Source organism: Coregonus lavaretus, assembly GCF_964263955.1.
Source record: "Coregonus lavaretus genome assembly, chromosome: 7".
NCBI lineage: Eukaryota > Metazoa > Chordata > Actinopteri > Salmoniformes > Salmonidae > Coregonus > Coregonus lavaretus.
Window position 1 is genome coordinate 25,566,554 of NC_139994.1, and position 25,576 is coordinate 25,592,129.

The 25,576-nt window shown below is 46.7% G+C and overlaps 1 protein-coding gene and 1 pseudogene across 2 annotated transcripts; one reads left to right on the plus strand and one right to left on the minus strand.

Moving 5' to 3' along the window:
* Positions 1–1,456: 1,456 nt before the first annotated feature.
* LOC311132022 (phosphatidylinositol 4-kinase beta-like) lies at positions 1,457–18,734 on the plus strand (annotated as a pseudogene). Its single transcript has 11 exons — positions 1,457–1,909; positions 13,532–13,759; positions 14,024–14,257; positions 14,392–14,501; positions 14,622–14,726; positions 16,326–16,449; positions 16,563–16,676; positions 16,942–17,093; positions 17,381–17,511; positions 17,771–17,891; positions 18,044–18,734. The product of its transcript is annotated as a phosphatidylinositol 4-kinase beta-like (transcript).
* A 3,322-nt stretch (positions 18,735–22,056) lies between these two features.
* Positions 22,057–25,013, minus strand: LOC311132468 (uncharacterized protein; the record flags this gene model as incomplete). The annotated part of the gene is made up of 9 exons (XM_084165755.1): positions 22,057–22,191; positions 22,304–22,408; positions 22,515–22,598; positions 23,270–23,359; positions 23,447–23,516; positions 23,931–23,989; positions 24,557–24,637; positions 24,760–24,807; positions 24,930–25,013. 9 exons carry the CDS (start codon positions 25,011–25,013, stop codon positions 22,057–22,059), a joined length of 756 nt encoding a protein of 251 aa, XP_084021881.1.
* Between the last annotated feature and the right edge of the window lie 563 nt (positions 25,014–25,576).

Here is a 25,576-nt window from a genome sequence, read left to right on the forward strand (position 1 = left end):
ATCCATGTCTCCAGGCTTTATCCTCTCCTCCCCTTCATCTACGCTGATTTGAAGTGGATTTAACAAGTGACATCAATAGGATAATAGCTTTCCCCTGGTCTGTCATGGAAAGAGCCATCAAAGATGGAGCAGAAAAAGATGGAAAATGAGAGACAGAAGTAGGAGAAGAACAAGAAGTTGGGACAAAAGAGGCATCACAAAGATATTAAGTTTAAGAAGGCCCAGAAGGATTTCATAAAGGAGAAATGGGTCAAGGTAGTCAGAAACAAGTATCTGGCTGCTTTTAAGAGTGAGAACGAGTGGGATAAACTTACACAGAAACGGATTAAAGCTGACTAGAAGAAACAGGAGGACCTCAAGACAAAGGAAGATATGAGAAAGGTGGAAACCAAAGAACACAAAGGCAGCCAGAAGAGAAGAGGCTGCAAGGGAAGAAAAACCTATGATTGGTTTTGGAAAAACTGCAATGGTCCTGCAACAAGTGGAAAATAAATATGTGTGTTTGTATGCGTGAGTAACTTCCATTTTAGTGTCCGGTTCCACTGTAACCCTTTAAGAACATTCAAAAATGTTTCCACAAGAATTAGAAAATGGAGCTTGGCAGGTAAAAACAACAGATATAAAACCAGCTGTGTACAGTATCATTACATATTGGTTGAATGAGTCAATTGTGAAATAATGAATGACATTCACCAGACAAATTAGTCATTGGACACCATGAGTTTGTTTAGATTTTCCTTTACTGACATGACAAATTAAATACAAAGCAAGAAGTGGCGACGATTAAGACTTCAAGGTGTGGTCTAGTACTGTAGTGTGTTGCTGAAATTCCCTCCCCCTGAAGCTACTTCAAAAGGGCCTGTATATCCGACCTTCGCAAAACTGCAGTAACCGCCTGAACTGACCTTTGTTCGTAAGTACTGTAAATCAAATGCCGACTTCTCATAGTTGGTTCAAGTCCCAGGTTTGCTTAAAAACCTTAGTGTAGTCAACATGATTTTCCTGTGTTTTATATATATTCCACACTGAGGTTGGAATAACAGTGAAATTCTGAAAGATTACAATGCCGTTTTTAGTGTAAGAGCCATTTTAAAAGACGCCTGAAATGTCATTCTATGGTGGTGAGACGAAATGTTGGCCTGCCTGGTGACATCACACCTCCAAACCGCTGTCAATAACAGCTAGTTTTCCCCTCCCCACTCACACCACTCCCAGACAGTCCTATCAAAATTCTTGCTTGAGAAATGTCTCTTTGCTAAGAAGCTATTAGTTTCTTTTTGACCATTTTAATTTCAAATAAATCACAGTAAGGTACTTAATTGTTACCCAGAAACTATTTTAAATTGAGATAAAACAGCTGCATTGGACCTTTAAATGGGACTCTTCTTCTCTTACTCCCATATAGTCATCTTTAACTTTAGCTCTAATTTTAACCAAACTTTTTTGCATCTCCTATATGGACGAGGATATGGGCGACGCCATCCGGCCCTACGTGGTGCACCGCTGCCGCCAGAGCATTGCCTTCTCCCTGCAGACGGCATGGCTGCTCGGCGCCTACTCCTCCGACATGCACATCTCTACCCAGCGCCACTCGCGCGGCACCAAGCTGCGCAAGCTAATCCTCTCAGACGAACTAAAGCCCCACTCAGCTTCTAAAGGTGTGGGTCCCGCCGGTGCTGCGGACGCCAGCCCTGGGCTGCGGGACGTTGCCCACATTCGACACCACCAGCGGCACACCGTGGAGCCGCCCCCGGCCCCCGACAGCCAAATCATCCCTGCCGATGCCTACCTCTCGCCTTCCAAGCGGACACATCAGCGATCCAAGTCGGACGCCACGCATTGCACAAGCCTGGGGAGTAGCCTCAGGAGAACAGCCAGCAACCCCAAGGTGGAAAGCGGCTACGATGAGGTGAGTACCTTTTTTAACATATTTTGTCATACAAAAAGAGGGAAGGGAGAGTGGGATCAGAGTTGTAGAGTATAGAATGTCTTTGTACGTTTTTAATCTTTAATAGTAGGACTGTTGCATACATGTTCTCTTTTATAGTCCCTATGGATGATAAAGCACAGGAAACCCTGAGTAACCTGAATACCAAGTTTTTCTCCATCTGTGTGTCAGTAGTAAATGGTTGTCCTACAGAACACTGTGGGATTCAGCAAGGGAAGCTTGGATCAGCCATGCTGAAGTGTGCTGAGTCAGCAATACTTTTTATTATTCGCAGGTGCAGCGTTTGCTTGCGACTTGCAGGCTCATCTTCCATGTCTCACAATAATATTACTTGTGCAAAAACTGTTCTGTCAAAATTGAACATTCTTTGGGAGCCCAGGAGTACGAGTTTTGGACATTGAAGAGCGTTATTCCAGCTCTTTCTATGGTCTAGCCAGACTACCCTCAGTCTAACTAATAAAGAAGGGGGTGGGGTTAGGTAGCATCTGTCCCACATCTCCAGAGTTCCCTCCCTATTGTTTTGGGCGTGCAGTGTCCTCCCTCTCCTTTTTGGCTGGACGTCTCAGCCAGATTGCTCTGCAGCTGGTGTCAGAGTGAGGTTGAGGGTGGGTCCCTCTCGAATGGAGAGCTTGGTGAAAAAATTGGTCACTTTCTATCATTGCAGACATTAGATTGTTTAGCAGATGCTATTGTGAGCATGTTTGTGTTGGGGCATGATTTGTGTCAGTGTTGACGAGCGATATGGTTCTGGTGGAAGTTTTCTGCTTCCTCTTGTCTGGCCTTTCTCTCGGTCTCACTGATTGTCTGGCTTGCAACCTTCTGTCAGTCCTCTCTCTCTCTCATCATGGGATCAGTTATTTTATGAGAAATCAAATTGGGTAGTTTTAGATGGGCCAAGGTCCTGAACTATAGCAGAAAGACGGTCCCTCTCCCCTCGTTCAAAGCTTTCTTGGACTCTCCCAGGCATTTTGCTGTGTAATGCATTTTCTCCCTACTACCAATGTTTCCTCTCACCTCTAGTCTCTCTCTCACCTCTCTCTATTCTGTTTTTTGTGCCTGTTTTTGTCATCCTTTTTTAAAATCCTCTACCCATCCCTCTCTCAGCTAATCTCCTCTCCTTCTCTTTCGCTCTCCCTCACTCTGTTTTCCTCCCCTCCCTTCCCCACATATGCCTGCATCAAACCTCCCTGCTGATGTTGTTGTGGCCAGTGATCCCTGTTTAATCTGTGTCTGTGCTGTGAAGAATCCTGTAGGGCAGGTGGAGCACATTAACAATCCACAGAATGCAACCAACAGCCCAAAGGAGTTCAAGGGCACTTCGCTTTATTGACTTTGCTCTTTAGGATGTATTAGCAAAGATGGGCAGAAACTGCTTCTCCAATAGAAATCCCCGATCACGCTTGTAGGTGATGTTTTGGCAACGTTAGCTAGCTAAGCTCATGTGCAGAAACACATTGTCGGGTTTAACGGTCGTGCAGGCCGTCAAATCAAAGGCACATAGATTCAAGCTAGGCTTAAGTAGCGGAAACTGTCATTACTACAACCTCATGAAAGTGACAGGTTTTTATTTTCAACAAAAACAACTTTATATCAAAGTTTTTGTCAAATAAAAACCTGTCACTTTCATGAGGTTGTAGTAATGACAGTTTCCGCTACTTAAGCCTAGCTTGAATCTGTGTTGCATTTAGATTTCGAGAAACTTAACAACTAAGAATACATTTTTCACATCTCCCATTAACTTACCAAACCCTGGTCTGGTCTGCTGAGTCTGCTTCGCAAGCATTATGGGAAGTCTCGCGTGTTGCGCCTCTGGGTTTAGAAACTCTGTGGTATTAGTACACAGTGATCACTAGTTGGATGCCAAGCAGTCAATTTTGCTTTGATAATAAATACTGTACTGATAGTCCTTATTGATAAGGCTTCACACGCCATCTTGTTAGTCCTGGTTATTGGCCTAAGGACTGACCTGACTAATTTTGTTTTGATCTTTTTACTTGGCCTCTGGCTGGATTGCAACAGTGAGGAAAAACCAAGAGGCACCAATCACAGTGAAGAGGAAGAAGAATGCTGTGAAATATGTCCACAATTTTGAGCCGCGCTGTAATGTGAGTGGTTCCACCCCCGCAGTGCAGATTGGGTGGGTGTTGCATTACAGCCCTTTTTTGTTTACAGTCTGGGCTCAGCTGTCAGTGCCCAGGTATGCCCTCTCCGCCACAATACTTCCCTCTTCCTGCCCACCTCGCGTCGTCTTGGCAACATAGCCGCCGGGCTGGGGCACTGTGGTGGATTCAGATAGCACCATTTCCCCCCCAGAGTGGGATTCAATGTAAACATACATGAGGAGTTTAACTACAGATGCAGCTGTCGCTTTACACAAATTATTTCTGTTTCTATATACACTACCGTTCAAAAGTTTGGGGTCACTTAGAAATGTCCTTGTTTTTGAAAGAAAAGCATTTTCTTTGTCCATTTTTAAAATAACATCAAATTGATCAGAAATACAGTGTAGACATTGTTAATGTTGTAGCTGGAAACGGCAGATTTTTAATGGAATGTCTACATAGGCGTACAGAGGTCAATTATCAGCAACCATCTGTCCTGTGTTCCAATGGCACGTTGTGTTTGCTAATCCAAGTTTATCATTTTAAAAGGCTAATTGATCATTAGAAAACCATTTTGCAATTATGTTAGCACAGCTGAAAACTGTTGTGCTGATTTTAAAGGAGCAATAAAACTGGCCTTCTTGAGACTAGTTGAGTATCTGGTGCATCAGCAATTGTGGGTTCGATTACAGGCTCAAAATGGCCAGAAACAAAGAACTTTCTTCTGAAACTCGTCAGTCTATTCTTGTTCTGAGAAATGAAGGCTATTCCATGCGAGAAATGCCAAGAAACTGAAGATCTTGTACAACGCTGTGTACTACTCCCTTCACAGAACAGCGCTCTAACCAGAATAGAAAGCGCGTATTACTCTGTATTTCTGATCAATTTGATGTTATTTTAATGGACGAAAAATTGCTTTTCTTTTGAAAACAAGGACATTTCTAAGTGACCCCAAACATTTGAACAGTAGTGTGTGTGTGTGTGTGTATATATATGTGTGTGTATATATATGTCAGAATTACATGGCCAGTATTGAATAGAGGAGAATGCTAGCAAATTCTGAGCGTTTGAGAGACTGTTTTACAACCGGAGTATGCAATATTGGTTTCATCAACACACCTGTATCAACTGCATGTCGGCCATTTGCGGTTATACGTGAGTGCCGGTGGAAAGTTTATCTGGATATAGGACATCTGACATGACAATGACATTAATACATGCTAATAGTTAACTAGCGAGAACCAGCCACTCACTATGTTTTGAAATGGCTATCTAGTTAGTCTATAGGCGATATCATTATTTTACCTGCTGCGCAATGTCTCTCACCCCCTCTCTCCTCTGGCAACTACCCACTTGAACACATGCAGGTGATGGACACACCATGACTTTTCCAAGATTTTCATTGCTGACCAAAAATTGGCTATAACTGGGTAAATAGCTCACTAACTAGCATTAAATATCAACATGTTCACGTGGAGCTAGTCTCGCTTTGATCTCAAAAACACATCTTGCGACTGCATGATTGAAAGACCACTCGTGCCTGTAGGCCTACAATAACAGAGGACACTTTGATCAAATTCTGATTGGGGTAGCATAATTGTTTGATTTTTAGCGTGATTTATTGTTTTTTACTTATCCGTTCGGTCAAGCATCAATGTCGGGCCCAGCATTATTCACTTGAACATAAAGACGTTCGGTGGCAGGCAAATGCCTCAACATTGATTTGACTGCTGTAAAATCAGTTGTAGGTCTTTAGACTGACTTCCTCATCAGATAGGCTAGTACAGAGGAGCTATGCGTTGTCACCCGATTTTAGCTCCGCCCTTACAAAATGGTATTCTAACACGTCGCCCTGTGTTCAACAATCACCTGGACAACAAGTGCAAAGGGCGTCTGCTCTACTGCTGACGTACATGCACACAGAGAAAATGCATTTCTGCCACACCTTGTTGTGTTCTGCAGGTAACCCAAGCCTCAGGCTCGGTCTCCCTGTCGACTCTATCCCCAAGGCAGTTGTCATCAGCAACGTGTACTTTGGTTACATGTCTATTGGGTGAGCAGTTACTGTCTATACAGGTACATTCCGGAAAGTATCCTACAGCTAATTGCTCATTTTAGGCTAGACTCCTGAAATGCATTACATATTTGAAAATCTAATCAGCATGAGAATTACATTTTCAGTTATTTGGATCCAGTTGCGGTCAAATACACTATATATACAAAAGTATGTGGACACCCCTTCAAATTAGTGGATTTGGCTATTTCAGCCACACCTGTTGCTGACAGGTGTATAAAATCGAGCACAGCCATGTGATCTCCATAGACAAACCATGGCAGTAGAATGACCTTACTGAAGAGCTCAGTGACTTTCTACGTGGCACCGTCATAGGATGCCACCTTTCCAACAAGTCAGTTTGTCAAATTCCTGCCCTGCTAGAGCTTCCCCGGTAAACTGTAAGTACTGTTATTGTGAAGTGGAAACGTCTAGGAGCAACAACGGCTCAGCCGCAAAGTGGTAGGCCACACAAGCTCACTGAACGAGACCGGCGAGTGCTGAAGCGCATGCCGCATAAAAATCGTCTGTCTTCGGGTTCCAAACTGCCTCTGGAAGCAACGTGAAGTGGGTTCCCATGGCCGAGCAGCTGCACACAAGCCTAAGATCACCATACGCAATGCCAAGTGTCGGCTGGAGTGGTGTAAAGCTCACCGCCATTGGACTCTGGAGCAGTGGAAACGCGTTCTCTGGAGTGATGAATCATGCTTCACCATTTGGCAGTCCGACGGACTAATCTAGGTTTGGCGGATGCCAGGAGAACGCTACCTGCCCAAATGCATAGTGCCAACTGTAAAGTTTGGTGGAGGATGAATAATGGTCTGGGGCTGTTTTTCAATGTTCGGGCTAAGCCCTTAAGTTCCAGTGAAGGGAAATCTTAACGCTACAGCATACAATGACATTCTAGACGATTCTGTGCTTCCAACTTTGTGGCAACAGTTTTGGGAAGGCCCTTTCCTGTTTCAGCATGACAATGCCCCTGTGCACAAAGCGAGGTCTGTACAGAAATGGTTTGTTGAGATCGGTGTGGAAGAACTTGACTGGCCTGCACAGAGCCCTGTCCTCAACCCCATCGAACACCTTTGGGATGAATTGGAACGCTGACTGCGAGCCAGGCCTAATCGCCCAACATCAGTGCCCGACCTCACGAATGCTCTTGTGGTTGAGTAGAAGCAAGTACCCGCAGCAATGTTCCAACATCTTCCAACATGCCCACGATTTTGTAATGAGATATTTGACAAGCAGGTGTCTACATACTTTTGGTAATGTAGTGTACATTGTCACCCTTGCACTTTACAATGGAGTGCAATAGAGCAGAAGACTCGTTTACTACAACACCTTGCTTGTTTCAGCAAGGAGCAAAGTTTCATCATGTTGTTGAGTCCATGAACAGTTGTTCCACAAAAAAAAAGACAGGTTATTTTATTTTTGTGCTTGCTTCATCCATAACCGAGTGGCGCAGTGGTCTAAGGCACTGCATCTCAGTGCTTGAGGCGTCACTACAGACCCCCTGGTTCGATTCCAGGCTGTATCACAACTTGCTGTGATTGGGAGTCCCATAGGGCGGTGCAGAATTGGCCCAGCGTCGTCTGGGTTTGGCTGGTGTAGGCCGTCATTGTAAATAAGAATATGTTCTTAACTGACTTTGCCTAGTTAAATAAAGGTAAAATATATACGGTAATTGTGCCAGCCCTAACAGGACTCGACTCTATATGATAGAGCAGATATCCACTCTACCTTTTCAAATCTATGAATTACATTTTGGGAAGTGTTACACAGCCACTTGGAACACCAATTATTTTGCCTCGTTAAGCATGGGTCCAGAATCAGTTGTTTTGAATAGGGAAATCCGATCCCAGTAACACTCGGGGACCCTTCCTCAACAGAACGTCCTGTCCACTCTGGAAGTAATGTCAGGAAGTCATGACGTTTGGTCATGATCCAGAAAATACACTTCTTCACAGGAAAGGCATTTTGACATTTGACTACAAAAGTAGAATGCTAAGGAAGCTGCTTGGTTTGCCTGTCAACACAAAAAGACCAAGGAAATGCTATGAAATACAGGTTCCTCGTCCTGGAAAATCTGTGGTTTTGAATAGGCCTAACTAGGGCTGTGGCGGTCATGAAATTTTGGCAGGCGGTAATTGTCATGCAAATGACTGCCGGTCTCACGGTAATTGACCGTTAAGTAACATAAACATGTTTAGCGCGCTTTTGGAACATCTAGATTTTAAAAAGTCAAAGTACATTTTTAATATAGCCATCACAATAAAATCCATTATTGATTTAGTTGTGATAGGCTTATAAACCAGGGAATGTCTTAGAAATCAAAACATAAAGGGCTGCATGATGCAACTCTATATATTGATGATTTGGAGAGGGGGAGATCTAATCAATGGAAGATGGAATTAAAAGTGAAATGAGAGGCTAACACGACCAAAAGCCAACGGGTATGCTGCTATTTACGCTATAGTCTGAGTGGAGTTATGTGTAGGCTAACTGTAGGACGGTGAAAAGCGCAGTAATGTTATGGCTAGGCTCAATTAGCCGAGTTAGCTAGCTTCTCTCAGTTTGATACAGTCAAGACAGGTACTGAATAATCGGATTGGATGATAAATAACTAGCAAGAAGTTAACAGTGGTTGCGGTCTCTCTCTCAGGCTCATGGTGCTTACTCATACATTCACACACACACCGAACGGCCTCCACTCCCTAACAGCCTCGCTCTCGCTCTCTCCCCTCCCATGGGTCCCGTTGAATAAAGTAGCAAAACAATTGGCTTTTCTGCTGCTTCCCTCACTCGGATCAGACCAGTTGTCCTTTCGGGAGAGTTTTTAAAAATGTATGCATATTGGGTCCGGGGCTTTCCCGTGTCCATTTCGGAACAGGAACTGTAACTCCCATAATTATTTGTCCTCATCATTCAGATTATTCAAATTAAATCATGATGTGATTAGAGGGACAATAGAGCACTGAGTTCCAGGCCATTAGCAAGTTTGGTAGGCTATCCATCAGCACCGTTCATTTGCGCAGTTTTGGATTGGGAGTACCTTTACCAACGGGAATTTAACTGCGGTCACGACTCGTGACTGGCGGTAATAAGGTCACCGCAACAGCCCTAGCCCTAATCTGTGTGTCAACGCCACCTCTAGGCTCTGTTTCAATGTCCACACCAACTAGCACATGTATGCATTGGGCATGATTTCTTTGTGGTATAAAAGTATGGACATTGGCATGTAGTGCAATGGTCTCAACCCCTTGGGTTGTTTTTCTCTCTGTAATCGGATAACTTGCTTCATGTTTTTGAAAAATGCTTCTGGGAGTTTTGGAATGGGGAGACTCAGCTAAATGTAAAGACACCTGGAGTAACCTTTACTGAAGGAGAGTCAGTCAAAGTCAGTCATAATTACACACGTTTACACATTTTACATGGTAGTCCTAAGCAACAAATACGCCACTGGCAGTAGTTCATGTGGCAAAAATTGGCCTACCTGGTATTAAAGGTAGACTCAGTGGGATGACGTAGATGCAGAAAGTAAACAGCATAGTGGGTCAATTTCCACAACAACTAAGAGCGTTGAAGTGCGAGGCTCAACTTCTTGTGATACTCTGGCTCCATGGACTTTGATTATTTGAGCCAGGGTTGTTCACTTTCATTGTTTGGGTGTATTTCTATGTTGGGTATTCTAGTTGTTCATTTCTATGTTTGGGTATTGTTCTTGATTAGTCATATGACTCCCAATCGGAGGTAACGAGTGTCAGCTGTCGGCTCGTTATCTCTGATTGGGAGGCATATTTAAACTGTGTGGTTTCTCCTTGGGTTGTGGGTTTTTGTTCCATGTTTCTGTCAGTGTTACAGAGGACTTCACTATCGTCATTTGTTGTTTTTCGTGGTTGCTTTATTAAATAAAGTCATCATGTTCACTCCACGCGCTGCGTATTGGTCCGCTTCTTCAGACGATCGTGACAGAAAAACCCACCATAAAAGGACCAAGCAGCGCGTCCAGGAGCAAAGGGTCTGGACATGGATGGAACTGTTGGACGGTAAAGGGTCCTGGACTTGGGAGGAGATCCTGGATGGTATGGATCGCCGACCATGGAACGAGACGGTGGAGAGGCGACGGCGAGAGGAGCAACGGCATCGGCAGGGCCATCGTCGGAAGGACGAGAGGCAACCCCAAAAAGTTTTTGGGGGGGGGCACATGGCTTGGGCGACTGAGCAGCAGGAGGCTGCCACAAGGCAGATTCAGAAGGCTACCAGGTTAAGGGGGCTGACGGAGGCAGAGAAGGGACGGATTCAGGAGGCTACCAGGTTAAGGGGGCTACTGGGAAAAGCAGGGAAGGAAGGTGTAGAGGCACGGCGAGAGGTACTGGGGTGTGTAACCAGTCCGGTCCGGCCCGTTCCTAATCCCGAGGTACAGCCAGTAGTGTGTGTCCCCAGTACGGTACGGCCTGTTCCGGCCCCTCGCACTAAGTGTACGGTGCGCGTCGCCAGCCCAGCCCGGCCTGTTCCTGAGCCTCATACGAAGCCTACGGTGCGCGTCGCCAGCCCAGCCCGGCCTGTTCCGGCCACTCGCACCAGGGATACGGTGCGCTTCGCCAGCCCGGCCCGGCCTGTTCCGGCCACTCGCACCAGGGATACGGTGCGCGTCGCCAGCTCAGCCCGGCCTGTTCCTACTCCACGCACCAGGGATACGGTGCGCTTCGCCAGCCCGGCCCGGCCTGTTCCGGCCACTCGCACCAGGGATACGGTGCGCGTCGCCAGCCCCGCCCGGCCTGTTCCGGCCACTCGCACCAGGGATACGGTGCACTTCGCCAGCCCAGCCCGGCCTGTTCCGGCCACTCGCACCAGGGATACGGTGCGCTTCGCCAGCCCAGCCCGGCCTGTTCCGGCCACTCGCACCAGGGATACGGTGCGCTTCGCCAGCCCGGCCCGGCCTGTTCCGGCCACTCGCACCAGGGATACGGTGCGCGTCGCCAGCCCTTTCCCACCAGTGCCTACACCACGCCCCAAGCCTCCTGTGTGTCTCCCGAGTCCTGTGCGTCCTGTTGCTGCTCTCCGCACTAGGCTTAATGTGAGTCCCCAGGGTCCAGCATGCCCTGTTCCGGCTCTCCGCACTAGCCCTTATGTGCGTTCCCAGGGTCCAGCATACCCTGTTGCTTCTCCCCGCACTAGCCCTGAGATGCGTGTCCTCAGCCCGGTACCTCCAGTTCCGGCACCACGCATCAGGCCTACGGTGCGTCCCCAGGGCCAAGCATGCCCTGTTGCTGCTTCCCGCACTAGCCCTGAGATGCGTGTCCTCAGCCCGGTACCTCCTGTTCCGGCACCACGCACCAGGCCTACGATGCGCCTCAGACGGCCAGAGTCTGCCGTCTGCCCAACGGGGCCTGAACTGTCCGTCTGCCCAGCGCCGTCTGAACTGCCCGTCTGCCCAACGCCGTCTGAACTGTCCGTCTGCCAAGCGCCGCAGGAACTGCCCGTCTGTACTGAGCCTGCAAAGCCGCCCGTCTGCCATGAGCCTTCAGAGCCGTCCGCCAGACCGGAGCCGCTAGAGCTCTCCGCCAGACAGGAGCAGCCAGAGCCTTCCGCCAGACAGGATCAGCCAGAGCCTTCCGCCAGACAGGAGCAGCCAGAGCCTTCCGCCAGACAGGATCAGCCAGAGCCTTCCGCCAGACAGGATCAGCCAGAGCCTTCCGCCAGACAGGATCAGCCAGAGCCTTCCGCCAGACAGGATCAGCCAGAGCCTTCCGCCAGACAGGATCAGCCAGAGCCTTCCGCCAGACAGGATCAGCCAGAGCCTTCCGCCAGACAGGATCAGCCAGAGCCTTCCGCCAGACAGGATCAGCCAGAGCCTTCCGCCAGCCAGGATCCGCCAGAGCCGTCCAGCCAGGATCCGCCAGAGCCAGCCAGCCAGGATCCGCCATTCAGTCCGGTGCTGCCCCTTAGTCAGGTACTGTCCCTTAGTCCGGTGCTGCCCCTTAGTCCGGTGCTGCCCCTTAGTCCGGTGCCGCCCCTTAATCCAGTGGGGTTTAATTGGGGGGTGGTCAGGTGGAGGGGGCTACGGAAGCGAATAGTGACTAAGGTGGGGTGGGGACCACGACCTGGGCCAGAGCCGCCACCATGGACAGACGCCCACCCAGACCCTCCCCTAGACTGTAGGCTGGTGCGCCCGGAGTTCGCACCTTTAGGGGGGGGTACTGTGATACTCTGGCTCCATGGACTTTGATTATTTGAGCCAGGGTTGTTCACTTTCATTGTTTGGGTGTATTTCTATGTTGGGTATTCTAGTTGTTCATTTCTATGTTTGGGTATTGTTCTTGATTAGTCATATGACTCCCAATCGGAGGTAACGAGTGTCAGCTGTCGGCTCGTTATCTCTGATTGGGAGCCATATTTAAACTGTGTGGTTTCTCCTTGGGTTGTGGGTTTTTGTTCCATGTTTCTGTCAGTGTTACAGAGGACTTCACTATCGTCATTTGTTGTTTTTCGTGGTTGCTTTATTAAATAAAGTCATCATGTTCACTCCACGCGCTGCGTATTGGTCCGCTTCTTCAGACGATCGTGACACTTCTCCGCTGTTTTGGTCCCTTGGCTACCATGCTGTAACAGTGCGACTGTGTGAGCAAAGTATTTTATCTCGCTCATCTCAATATCTCCTGTGCTGCTCGTGGCAACATACATTTCACTGAGTCTACCTTTAACTAAGAACTAACAAATTAACCTTTTTTTCTTGTGTGTTAAGTATTTTAACAAAAATGTTAACTGTCCCATATGTTAGCCTACTTAATTGGAACTTGTTTCCATAACAAAACAAAATGTAAGTACTTTTTTTATATAGTAACCTTATGATTGAGATGTTATCTAATTTCAAAGTAGCCTTAATGGTGGACTGTAGAACAAAGGACTTCCTAGATTTGTACTTTGACCTACTATAATGGTATTGAATATTGCTCATACTTTAAATATGAAGATATTGGACACCATAAGTTGACTAAACATCTCCAAGGCCCAAGAGCTTGTTTGGTATCTGGGTTTCGCTCAAGTCTCTCATTTTAACCATTGTGGTGTTGATCTCTGGTGCTGGAATGTGGTACTGCAATGGGTTGACAGAATTTAATTTATTTGCTTCTTTCTCCCTGTGCCCATGCATTCTTAGTCTTATACCTCCCCTTGGTTTTCTCTTCAGATTCCGCTCCTAAAACATCCTTCTTTCAATTCCCATTATACACATCTTCCTCCCTCCTTTCTCAGCCTCTTTTTTTTTTTTTTGTGTGTGCAGTCATTCAAGGAAGGACCCTAAAAAAAAGATGTGCCACTTGTTATTTGCTGTAGCTTGTTGTAAATGTCTTCAGAACACAAAAAGACATCTGTCTTGATCTAGATTCTAACCAGCTCTCCTCCTCCTAACCTTGCTCCTCCTCTCTGTAGCCGTTGCGCCTGACGCTGCAGAGGGAGTTCATCAAGTCTCTGATGGGCATCGGAAAGCGGCTGGCCACGCTGCCCACCAAGGAGCAGAAGACCTGGCAGCTCATCTCAGAGCTGTCACAGCTCAACCACAAGCTGCCAGCCCGCGTCTGGCTGCCCACTGCAGCCTTCGACCACCACGTGGTGCGCGTGCCCCACACACAGGCCGTGGTGCTCAACTCCAAAGATAAGGTGAGGCAACTTGTTGTAATACACATGTATAAGGAGGTACACACACACAACAGGCTCCAAAAACAAGGTGACCAGAATGCCTAGTAGTTTGACACGATTAATTAGTTAACTCATTTGTTCGTTTGTTATTTATTTCCTGAGGAGCCTGGAGTTTAGATGGAGTGGGCCCCAATGCTCTTTGTCAATGGGACTTCCTGCATAAATGTACCTTACAAAAATAGGTCTAGAACTCCAGTGACCTCTTCATTCTCCCCTTCGTCTCAGGCCCCGTACATCATCTACGTGGAGGTGCTGGAGTGTGAGAGGTTCGAGACGTCCGGCATTCCCCTGCGCATCCCGGAGACATGCATCCGCAGCGCCCGCTCTGTGGACAACCTCCTCCCGGAGTGCGTTGGCATCACAGCCGAGCAGCGCGCCGGCAGTTTCTCCACCGTGCCCAAATACGACAACGACGACGAGGCCTGGGCCGTGGATGACATCGGCAAGTTGGAAGTGGAGGTAGGTACCCATGGCAACCACATGGTGGCACCGTCTGACTTTAAGTCACATTTTGATGACTAGGTTGTTGGGGAAGGAGGAGGTGAATCAGATTTGAATGTACTTTTAACTCTGGGGTCCTTCTATGGTTCCAGCTCCCAGAAGGCCACACCAGTAGCAGTGACAACATCTCCCAGTTCTCTGTGGACAGCATCACCAGCACGGAGAGCAAGGAGCCTGTCTTCATCGCCGCTGGCGACATCAGGTACAGGGTCACTGCCTGACAGAATTGCCCTGCTAGCTTGTAGTTTGTCTTTAAGACTTTCTTGTTATAGAGTTTTGGTCTGGATAGCTGTTTTACAACCGCATGTTTCTTTTGTCTTAGGCGACGTCTATCAGAGAACCTGGCCCACACCCCCACAACGTTCCGGAAAGATCCGGAGGACCCGTCCGCTGTGGCGCTCAAGGAGCCCTGGCAGGAGAAAGTCAGGTGGGTGATTGGTACATAGAAATATACACTGCTCAAAAAAATTAAGGGAACACTAAAATAACACATCCTAGATCTGAATGAATGAAATAATCTTATTAAATACTTTTTTCTTTACATAGTTGAATGTGCTGACAACAAAATCACACAACAATTATCAATGGAAATCAAATGTATCAACCCATGGAGGTCTGGATTTGGAGTCACCCTCAAAATTAAAGTGGAAAACCACACTACAGGCTGATCCATCTTTGATGTAATGTCCTTAAAACAAGTCAAAATGAGGCTCAGTAGTGTGTGTGTGTGTGTGGCCTCCACGTGCCTGTATGCCCTCCCTACAACGCCTGGGCATGCTCCTGATGAGGTGGCGGATGGTCTCCTGAGGGATCTCCTCCCAGACCTGGACTAAAGCATCCGCCAACTCCTGGACAGTCTGTGGTGCAACGTGGCGTTGGTGGATGGAGCGAGACATGATGTCCCAGATGTGCTCAATTGGATTCAGTCATAGCATCAATGCCTTCCTCTTGCAGGAACTGCTGACACACTCCAGCCACATGAGGTCTAGCATTGTCTTGCATTAGGAGGAACCCAGGGCCAGCATATGGTCTCACAAGGGGTCTGAGGATCTCATCTCGGTAACTAATGGCAGTCAGGCTACCTCTGGCGAGCACATGGAGGGCTGTGCGGCCCCCCAAAGAAATGCCACCCCACACCATGACTGACCCACCGCCAAACCGGTGATGCTGGAGGATGTTGCAGGCAGCAGAACGTTCTCCACGGCGTCTCCAGACTCTGTCACGTGCTCAGTGTGAACCTGCTTTCATCTGTGAAGAGCACAGGGCGCCAGTGGCGAATTTGCCAATCTTGGTGTTCTCTGGCAAATGCCAAACGTCCTGCACGGTGTTGGGCTGTAAGCACAAACCCCACCTGTGGACGTCGGGCCCTCATACCACCCTCACGGAGTCTGTTTCTGACCGTTTGAGCAGACACATGCACATGCACACTCCTACAGCCTCCTACACGTCTCCTGATGTACTGGCCTGTCTCCTGGTAGCGCCTCCATGCTCTGGACACTACGCTGACAGACACAGCAAACCTTATTGCCACAGCTCGCATTGATGTGCCATCCTGGATGAGCTGCACTACCTGAGCCACTTGTGTGGGTTGTAGACTCCATCTCATGCTACCACTACCAAAACATCAGCCAGGAAGCATAGGAACTGAGAAGTGGTCTGTGGTCACCACCTGCAGAACCACTCCTTTATTGGGGGTGTCTTGCTAATTGCCTATAATTTCCACCTGTTGTCTATTCCATTTGCACAACAGCATGTGAAATATATTGTCAATCAGTGTTGCTTCATAAGTGGACAGTTTGATTTCACAGAAGTGTGATTGACTTGGAGTTACATTGTGTTGTTTAAGTGTTCCCTTTATTTTTTTGAGCAGTGTAATTACTAGAAGAGACAAAATGGATGGGCATACACAATCCCCCACCCGAGGATACATGTCTGTCCCACTTAGTGCAGCGAAGACAACACATTGTGGCATTGTAAAGTCATTTGCTGTGTCTCACTATTTCTTTCCGCTCTCTCCATCCCTCAGGCGGATAAGGGAGGGCTCCCCTTACGGTCACCTGCCAAACTGGCGGCTGCTGTCGGTCATCGTGAAGTGTGGGGACGACCTGAGGCAAGAGCTACTGGCCTTCCAGGTGCTCAGCCAGCTACAGGTACTTGACTCTCCACAGTAGAGTCCCATTCCACAGAAATGCTCTGAATTATTTATTCTTATTAGCATTCATTCAATCACTAATTCGCTCCACTACTCCCCTTTCCTCTCCAGTCCATCTGGGAGCAGGAGCACGTCCCCCTGTGGATCAAGCCCTATAAGATCCTGGTGATGTCATCGGACAGCGGGATGATCGAGCCCGTGCTGAACGCTGTCTCTCTGCACCAGGTGAGCAGAGAAAATGAGATGGACCCAATTGTGCACTTGAAATCTCATGACAAAGTTGCCTAACAATAACTTCAAGCCGAGTTGTTTAGCTATGTAATCCAGTACCTCTTGGGATGAAAGATTTTGATAATCTAAGTAATGGTTGATCACGCACTGGAATTTCGTGTCAGTTGCTAATTCTAATGGAATGCCGTGTCGGTAGCTTTTTCTAATGGAATACTGTGTCTGTTGCTATTTCATACAAAATGCTGTTTCTGTGCTCCAGGTGAGGAAGCAGAGCCAGCTGTCTCTGCTGGACTACTTCCTGCAGGAGCACGGCAGCTACACCACCGAGGCCTTCCTCACCGCCCAGTGCAACTTTGTGGAGAGCTGCGCCGGCTACAGTCTCATCTGCTACCTGCTGCAGGTTAAAGACAGGTGGGCAGCCCTCCCTTTTCACCCCTCTTCAGTTTCACTCATTACATTACTCACATATTCCATTTCCCCTCTTAGCTTCCTTTGTCTTTGAGCCTGTTTGGCTACATTTACACAGGCTGCACAATTCTGATCTTTTGCCAATAATTGGTCAGAAGGTCAGAATTGGGCTGCCTGTGTAAACACAGTTTTTGTGGTCTGATATCAACTACCACATCCCACCCTCTCCTCTATTCCTATACCCTTTACTCAGTTCCCCTATCCCTCATCTCCTTTCTGTCTTTCTCCAGACACAATGGAAACATCCTCCTGGACTCAGGGCCACATAATCAACATTGACTTTGGCTTCATCCTGTCCAGCTCGCCCAGGAACCTGGGCTTTGAGACCTCCGCTTTTAAGCTCACCAGCGAATTTGTGGATGTGAGTCAAATGAATTATACTGCATGCGAATTTGCATTGTCATATAAGTGTAAACTGGAGAACACTGTGGAATTGATCATACAACTAGCTGCCTAACAATCTAGCTAGAAACCTCACAAAATGTTCACTGCATAAATGCATACATTTGTTAGTGTTCAAAGATGCTATTAGCGAGTTTGCTGGTTAGCTGCAGTAGCCTGCATAACCTGTTGGTTTTTTATGTGTAAAGACTAACCTCTGTTGTCTGTGGTTCTCTCAGGTGATGGGAGGCCTGGATGGAGACATGTTCAACTACTACAAGATGCTGATGCTCCAGGGCCTTATAGCTGCTCGCAAACACATGGAGAAGGTGGTCCAAATAGTGGAGATCATGCAGCAAGGTACTGTTAGCTAAAACGGTATATTAGCATGACCAGTGTGTTGTGGTTTTTTTCCATAAACATTATCTATCTGCCCGGTTTCTCTGTGGTCTTGGGATTGCAACTCCTCTGACTCCCTCTCCCTGGGTCTCCCCTCTCTCCTCCCCCACCAGGCTCTCACCTACCCTGCTTCCATGGCTCCAGCACCATCCGCTACCTGAAGGAACGTTTCCACATGAGCCTGACGGAGGAGCAGCTACAGGTGCTGGTGGAGCAGATGGTGGATGGCTCCATGCGCTCCATCACCACCAAGCTTTACGACGGCTTCCAGTACTTCACCAACGGCATCATGTGAACAGTTCGACACCAAACTCTACTACATGGGACAACCACATGGGAGAGCAAGCAAACATACATATAAAGATGGTGGTGAACATGTGCATATGGACTCACGCATGTGTGCTTGCCATAGCAGCACATTTAGGAAAATGGACTTGTGTATAGACTAGTGCTACAGGACCTGTTTGCAAACTCGGTATGTTCTTTGTCTTAGACGGACCACTGTTTACCCCCTCCTTGTTTTGGCCTTGTGGAGGGGGAGTCCGCACCTCCTCTCCCTCTTGTCCTCCTATCCATAGGACATTTACCGCATTGACTGTTCTAAAACGAGGCATAACGCACAGTTCAAATCACACACGAAAAGGATAAGTATCAATATCGGAGAAGGTACTTCATTGAAAAGGGGGAGGGGCAATGTGGGAGTGGTCTATATTCAGAGGAGCCAAGAAGACTTTTCTCAGAATGGATGAAAAATGAATAACTGTAGATCAATTGTGCAAGAGCATCACAAAGCAGTACATATAGAATATATATATAGAATATATGTACTTATTTTTGTTCTTAGAGCAAAATTGACTTTGAGAAGTTGAGAAACCACTATGTAACGACAACGAAAGCACAAGACATATCAATTGCTGAGGTTTTCTAATGGACATTTTCTTTGTTCTCTGAAAGTTCTGTGGTTATCAAGAATGAGCCAACCCGAAGAGAGGGGAAAAAGGACTATAACAACCATTGGTGTATGGCCTGTTCCTGCTCCCCGCACCAAGTCTGTGGTGCGTTTCGTCAGCCCTGTCCGGCCCGTTCCTGCTCTCCGCACCAAGTCTGTGGTGCGTTTCATCAGCCCTGTCCGGCCCGTTCCTGCTCTCCGCACCAAGTCTGTGGTGCTCGTCGCCAGCCCAGTCCGGCCCATCCCTGCTCCACGCACCAAGCCTACGGTGTGCGTCACCAGCCCGGTCCGGCCTGTTCCTGCCACCCGCACCAAGTTTACGGTGTGCGTCGCCAGCCCGACCCGGCCTTTTCCTGCCACTCGCACCAAACCTACGGTGCGCGTCGCCAGCCCGGTCCGGCCTGTTCCTGCCACTCGCACCAAACCTACGGTGCGCGTCGCCAGGCCGACCCGGCCTGTTCCTGCTACTCGCACCAAGCCAGGGATGCGAGTCGTCAGTCCGGTGAGGCCCGTTCCGGCTCCACGCACCAAGCCAGGGGTGCGTATCGTCAGCCCGGTCCGGTCCGTTGCTGCTCCACGCACCAAGCCAGGGGTGCGCATCGTCAGCCAGGTCCGGTCCGTTCCTGCCTCACGCGCCAAGCCAGGGGTGCGCGTCGTCAGTCCGGTACATGATCAGGTACAGGTCAGCTGCTCCACAACGGAGCTTAAGCAATCTGCTCCGTCGATGTCCAGTCCAGATCCAGCCAGCGGGGTCAGACCGGACCAGGGAAGCTATGGGGGGATTATGGAGGGGTGGTGGTCAAGCCCGGAGCCGGAACCGCCGCCGAGGAGGTATGCCCACCCAGCCCTCCCCTGTTTTGCTCTTTTTGAGGCGCGGTCGCAGTCCGCGCCTTTAGGGGGCAGTACTGTCACGCTCTGGCTCCGGGACTCTGTATGTTGAGCCAGGGTGTGTTCGTTCTGTGTGGGTTGTTTCTATGTTGGGTGTTCTAGGTTGTTGTTTTCTGTGTTGGCCTAAGTGACTCCCAATCAGAGGCAACGAGTGTCAGCTGTTTGCTGGCTGTCTCTGATTGGGAGCCATATTTAAATTGTCTGTTTTCACTTTGTGTTTGTGGGTTCTTGTTTCGAGTTGGTTGTGTTATACCATGTACTGTCACGTTTCCGTCTTTTGTTGTTTTTGATATCGTTTCGATTAATAAATGAGTATGTTTGCCTGCAACGCTGCGCCTTGGTCTACTCCTTACCCTGACGTTCGTGACATCGGGCCAATCCAGAGAGAGGGTTGTCCTTGAGCAGATTATGTAAATAATGGGAGTGTTTCTCTCATTCCTCTGTCTGTTGGACTGTTTTATTTCTCCTTGTTTTGAACATTCACGTGGTACAGAGACTGACCTTTTATCATGTCGAGACTAAATGCATGACTCATTCAATAAATCGGAAATTGTTTAGTTTTTTACTTTTCTTGGTTTTTAACATTTTGATAAATATGACATATATAGACATTCATTCAGACTAGTAGTTTGTGTTGCAGTAGATTTATACAGTTTCCCATAAAGGATAGACTAGCCTCGACTATTGTTAGTTCAGCAGTTTAATATGGAATGACGCTCAACGTGCTATGGTAGGCTATTGTAATCAACTGGCGATTTTAAATAAATATTATGAATACTAATAATTTGCAGCGCTGATGCCACTATGGCTGTGTTGAGACGGGCAGCCCAATTCTAGTATGTTCACTAGTTGGTCTTTTGACTGATCAGCTCTGATGTGATTGGTCAAAAGACCAATTAGTGAAAAAATATCAGAATTGGGCTGCCTGTGTGAATGCAGCCAATAACTTCTAATGCTAGGGTTATAGCTACTTTGTCTGGGCATGGACTCTACAAGGTGTCGAAAGCGTTCCACAGGGATGCTGGCCCATGTTGACTCCAATGCGTCCCACAGTTGTCTCAAGTTGGCTGGATGTCCTTGGGCCATTCTTGATACACACGGGAAACAGTTGAGGGTGAACAACCCAGCAGCGTTGCAGTCCTTGACACACTCAAACCGCATGTGCCTGGCACCTACTACTAGGGGTGTAACGATTCGTTTTAACAACGATTCGATTTGTATCACGATTCGTGGTTGTCGATACGATTCAAGGACGATATTGGTTCATTTAGAACGATACGATCCGAAACGATTCAGTGACTTGAAATCGATTCAGTAACCTTTTAGCCAAAAATTCAACCAGTGTGACTGAAATAAATACCTGGATACTGGACAGTGCAGGTGAAGTTTCCTAGATTCCTGTTTCTTGTAAGGACCGCAATGGTGGCTTGATAATTTCTAGCTCGTCGGCTTCTCCTCTGTCATCCGCCATGCTATGCTTTGTTGTCTTGGCGCCTTTGCGCTGCTGCTGGCGCGATGACTTCACGGATAGGCAGAGTGAATCGAGTAATGTTTAAAGACTTTATCATTAAAAGTGCTAAGAAAAAACATCCATATAAAGTCTGACGTGCTTAAATCCAATGGGTTATTTCCTAGTATCGATACAATCGATTTATTACATTTTAAAACGATGTTAGATCGATATATGTTGTCCAAAAGGCCAACTTGCCGAGCACAGATCGATGTAGTTGGATCATAGGAATATAAATCGATACATCGATGTAGTAGATGGATCGTTACACCCCTAGTAAAAACACTCCAGTGCACAAAACAGGGGCACTGGAAAATACAAGGCACACAGGGAATATTCCTGGCGATACAAAATACATGGAGCTCCACCGAGCTTCTCTCTCCTCCACAATAAACAATCACACACAAAGACAAGGGGGCAGAGGGAACACTTATACAGGTACTAATGAGGGGATATGAACCAGGTGTGTATAATAAACAAAACAAAACAAATGGAATGATGAGATGAGGAGCGGCAGTGGCTAGAAGGCCAGTGACGACAAACGCCGAAGCCTGCCCGAACAAGGAGAGGGGCAGCCTCGGAGGAAGTCGTGACAGATACTGTATATTTTTGAAAGAATACTATATTTCCCTTGACAGAGTAATGCTGAATGTAAAAAATTGCTAAACTTACCCCACTCTCCCCTACACATGATGTAACATTTGTTTACGATTGACAGATAATGTTTAAATGCAAAACACTTTATTTTGTGATGGGGCCCTCAGCTCAGTTTGGGAACCTTAATCCAGGCTGGACAGCAGGAACTCAACCTGTATTTCTAGATTCCGCATCACCTCCCCCGAGAGCCTATCTCGGCTTTCATAGATTGACTCATTGAGGTTGAAGATGGATTCTAGCCATGCCTTCATCTGGTCCTGTTGACAACAGACACATCATCAACTATTATTGAGAGAGAGAGAGAGAGAGAGAGAGAGAGAGAGAGAGAGAGAGAGAGAGAGAGAGAGAGAGAGAGAGAGACAAATGTACCTTAACGAGGAGGTAGAAGTTCTCAGCAGCCTCTGTCCAGGCTCCTCCAGGAGGGTCAATCCTCATTATGACTTGCAGGAGCAGATAAAGGAAGCTACCAGGCTCCTGGAGAAGGAACAGGGGACATGAGTGAGTGTCTTCAGATCTGATATGACAACAGTGTGTATAGCATAGATAAACAACAGGATGTTCCATTCTTAGGGCCACTTACAGATATAGGAAGAGATGTCTTTCCTTCTAGAAGGCTTAGTAGAACGAATTCATAAAAAACATCTGCGAAGTTGATGCGGTCGATCTGAAGTCAAACAAATAGGATAATTACATAATCTTCATTGACAAGCACTTTAGAAAGTCTCATTGAGTAGATGTTAGATGAGAAGACGGTGCCTGCAGCTAACGCTCAAGCTTGCATGTAGACCTACTCCTACGAGAGCCATCTCCTGCTCTAGTCGCTCCCTGTTTGCTGGCTCATTAATGAAGTTCACCAGTAGGTCGTAGGCCTGCTGAAACTGCCTCACATCCTCAAAACAAAACAATCATAAAATTCCTTAAAACTTAGATCATAAACTCAAAGATTCAGGTCTGTAATTCAAAGGGCCTCCGATTGTTTGGCTAGTATGACGTTGAAACTTTTCAACTAAACCCTATGAATCACTGTTGCCTAAATGTAACCCACTGTGCAAGAACTGGTTGAATCAATGTTGTATCAATAAAAAATGTCAATGTGATGATGTTGAATCAAAGTGGGAAACTGATTGGATTTGAAAGAAGTCATCAACGTAAGGGAATTTCGTCTTTTAACCTAAATCCAATTACGTTAATTTTTGGGGGGATTTCACATTGAATTCACATTAGTTGACAACTCAACCAAATGTAAATCAAAACGAGACGTTGAAATGACATCTGTGCCCAGTGGGAACTATATATCTGGTCTGATGAACGTTGCACAATTATGTAATTGGTTACCTGCTGGTTGAGCTCGGATAGTCCACTCAACACCATCCTCCCAGCGTGGGTGAGGTAATTGAGGGAGGTACTGTCTGAGGATGTCAGAGCCTGTGAGAACAAGACAGTACATTTACAAATAGTCCAGAAATGTTCATGATGTGAAATACAAAAGGTGCTAAATTCACATTTTCTCACCTCCATAGCACGTCTGATAGCGGCCAGCCTCAGAGAGAAGTTGGTTGTCCCTTGGTTTTCAAAGTAACGCCTGTAAATAGAAATGTTCAATAACAAATGTTAAACCTAAGAAGCTAAAACATCAGTGCCATGAAATTAAGAAATAATTTTATGTTAGCCTATATTATAACTGCAGGATTCAGAAAGACCATACCAATGTAGGATCTTAATTTGATCACTCTTTTGTTGCTGAGAATTTTCCTGCACGGCAGGAAATGCAAACTTGTAGCGTATTTGGAATTTTCAAGTTTGTAATTTCCACTTTGAAATTTTAGACTCGATTGATTTGCCCTAACGAAAAATGTATCCTGTTGCTGCAGGATTATTTTCCTGCTGTAGCAAACTGTCTCAAATTAAGATCCTACATCTGTATAACTACAATATTGGGCAGATTATTTCAAAGCAAAGGTTTTTACTATAGATGAACACATGAAAGCGAACCCACCGCAACTGGGGCACATCTGCAGCATTATTTTGCTCCTCCACAAACTCCTCCTCAAACTCCTAAAACAGACATCACATTAACTTAAACTCTACTAAACTGCATTTCACCTGCAACATCAACTGAAGCAGACAAAACATTCAGTGACATCATAACAATACTTTCATCTTGACCTAACAACTTGACCCTTGACAGACAACACAAACCTATCGATACCAAAACAATGACACACACCTGTACACACAAGTACAAATGAAATAAGAATTATTGACTGTAGAAAGAGTTTTACCTGAGGAGTGCTGTCAGGGGTCTGGTCCTGGTCCTGGGTGGAGTGGTAAGGTGGAGGGGGACTGGGAGGGGAATCGGAAGGGAAAGGGGGAGGCGGAGAATTCTGGGGGAACTGGTGAGAGGAGCCAGAGGACGGCTCATGAGGGGTGGTGATGATGTCAGAGGTGGAGAACTGATATGCCATCATCTCATCCCCCCTCTCCTGGTACCCCTCCACTGTGGTGGAGATATCCACCTGCTGTTTAACACACAACATGTGACACTGTCAGCCCAACACTGAAAACCACCATATTGAAAACCCCTCAACCAAACACTGAAATAAATCATAACACGGGGTGTACCTGGGCATCCTCATAATAGGTGAACTCAGACCTCCTCTTGACAAGGCCGGACATGAGTCCATGGATCCTGCTACCAAGGAACTAAAAATGAGGCAAGAGATTAGAACGTGTAATTTCATTTTCTGTCAACATGTATTTATTCAAATAGGTAAATGGACATTTGCCACTTTACATTTTTTCTGTGAAAAATTGCCTGACTGTACCTTAATACCAATCAGCTTCTTGTTGGTGAGGACCACCTGGACGAGACCCTTTAAAAGAGACAGAGAAACATTACATTTCATCCAGGAAATATAAGTAGACCTATAGCATGTGCGTCATTTGACACAAATCAGGTGCATTTGAGACGAAAGACCAGTTGAGAATCTCTCACCCATGGGTCCAGGATTTTTTCCTGGATGACTCTGCTCCACCACAGCTGCTTCTCCACTCCCCTCACAATGCACAGGTGATGCATGTCCTCTTCATTTTGCTATAAAGAAAAAACTCCTTCAGTCTCCAGACCTCTCTCTATATGTTAGCTGTAGATGTCTATAACATTTGGCAGGCGATTTCAGTTCTGAGTATAATCCCTGGCAGTGATATAGAGCCCACATGATGTTCGTATGACAAGTTTCCCCTAGGTTTCAATTAGGGACAGACATACAAAAGAAAACCCAGAGACAATTGGGAGTTCAAATACACAGGTGTGTTCATAAATGTTAAGAATATGTCTGAAGTACCTGCACTCGTCCATAATGGATATTCCAGTAATGGAAATGAAACGAACCCCAGTTCCCAACCAGCTGCAACTTCTCATAGGGAAAACCAGAGTCTTCCCTATTTGGCTGAAAAACAAAGACATCCCCTAATTATAGAGATTGCTCTGTGATTAATAAGACACACAATTGTGGAGATAGAGGACATGGTAATGTGTACTATTACTAATCAGCTATGACTGTCTAATAATGTGATTGACTACCTGTGAATGGCTATCTGAAGGTGCTGACAGTTCGTCAAGCACTAGCCTCCCAGCTTCAG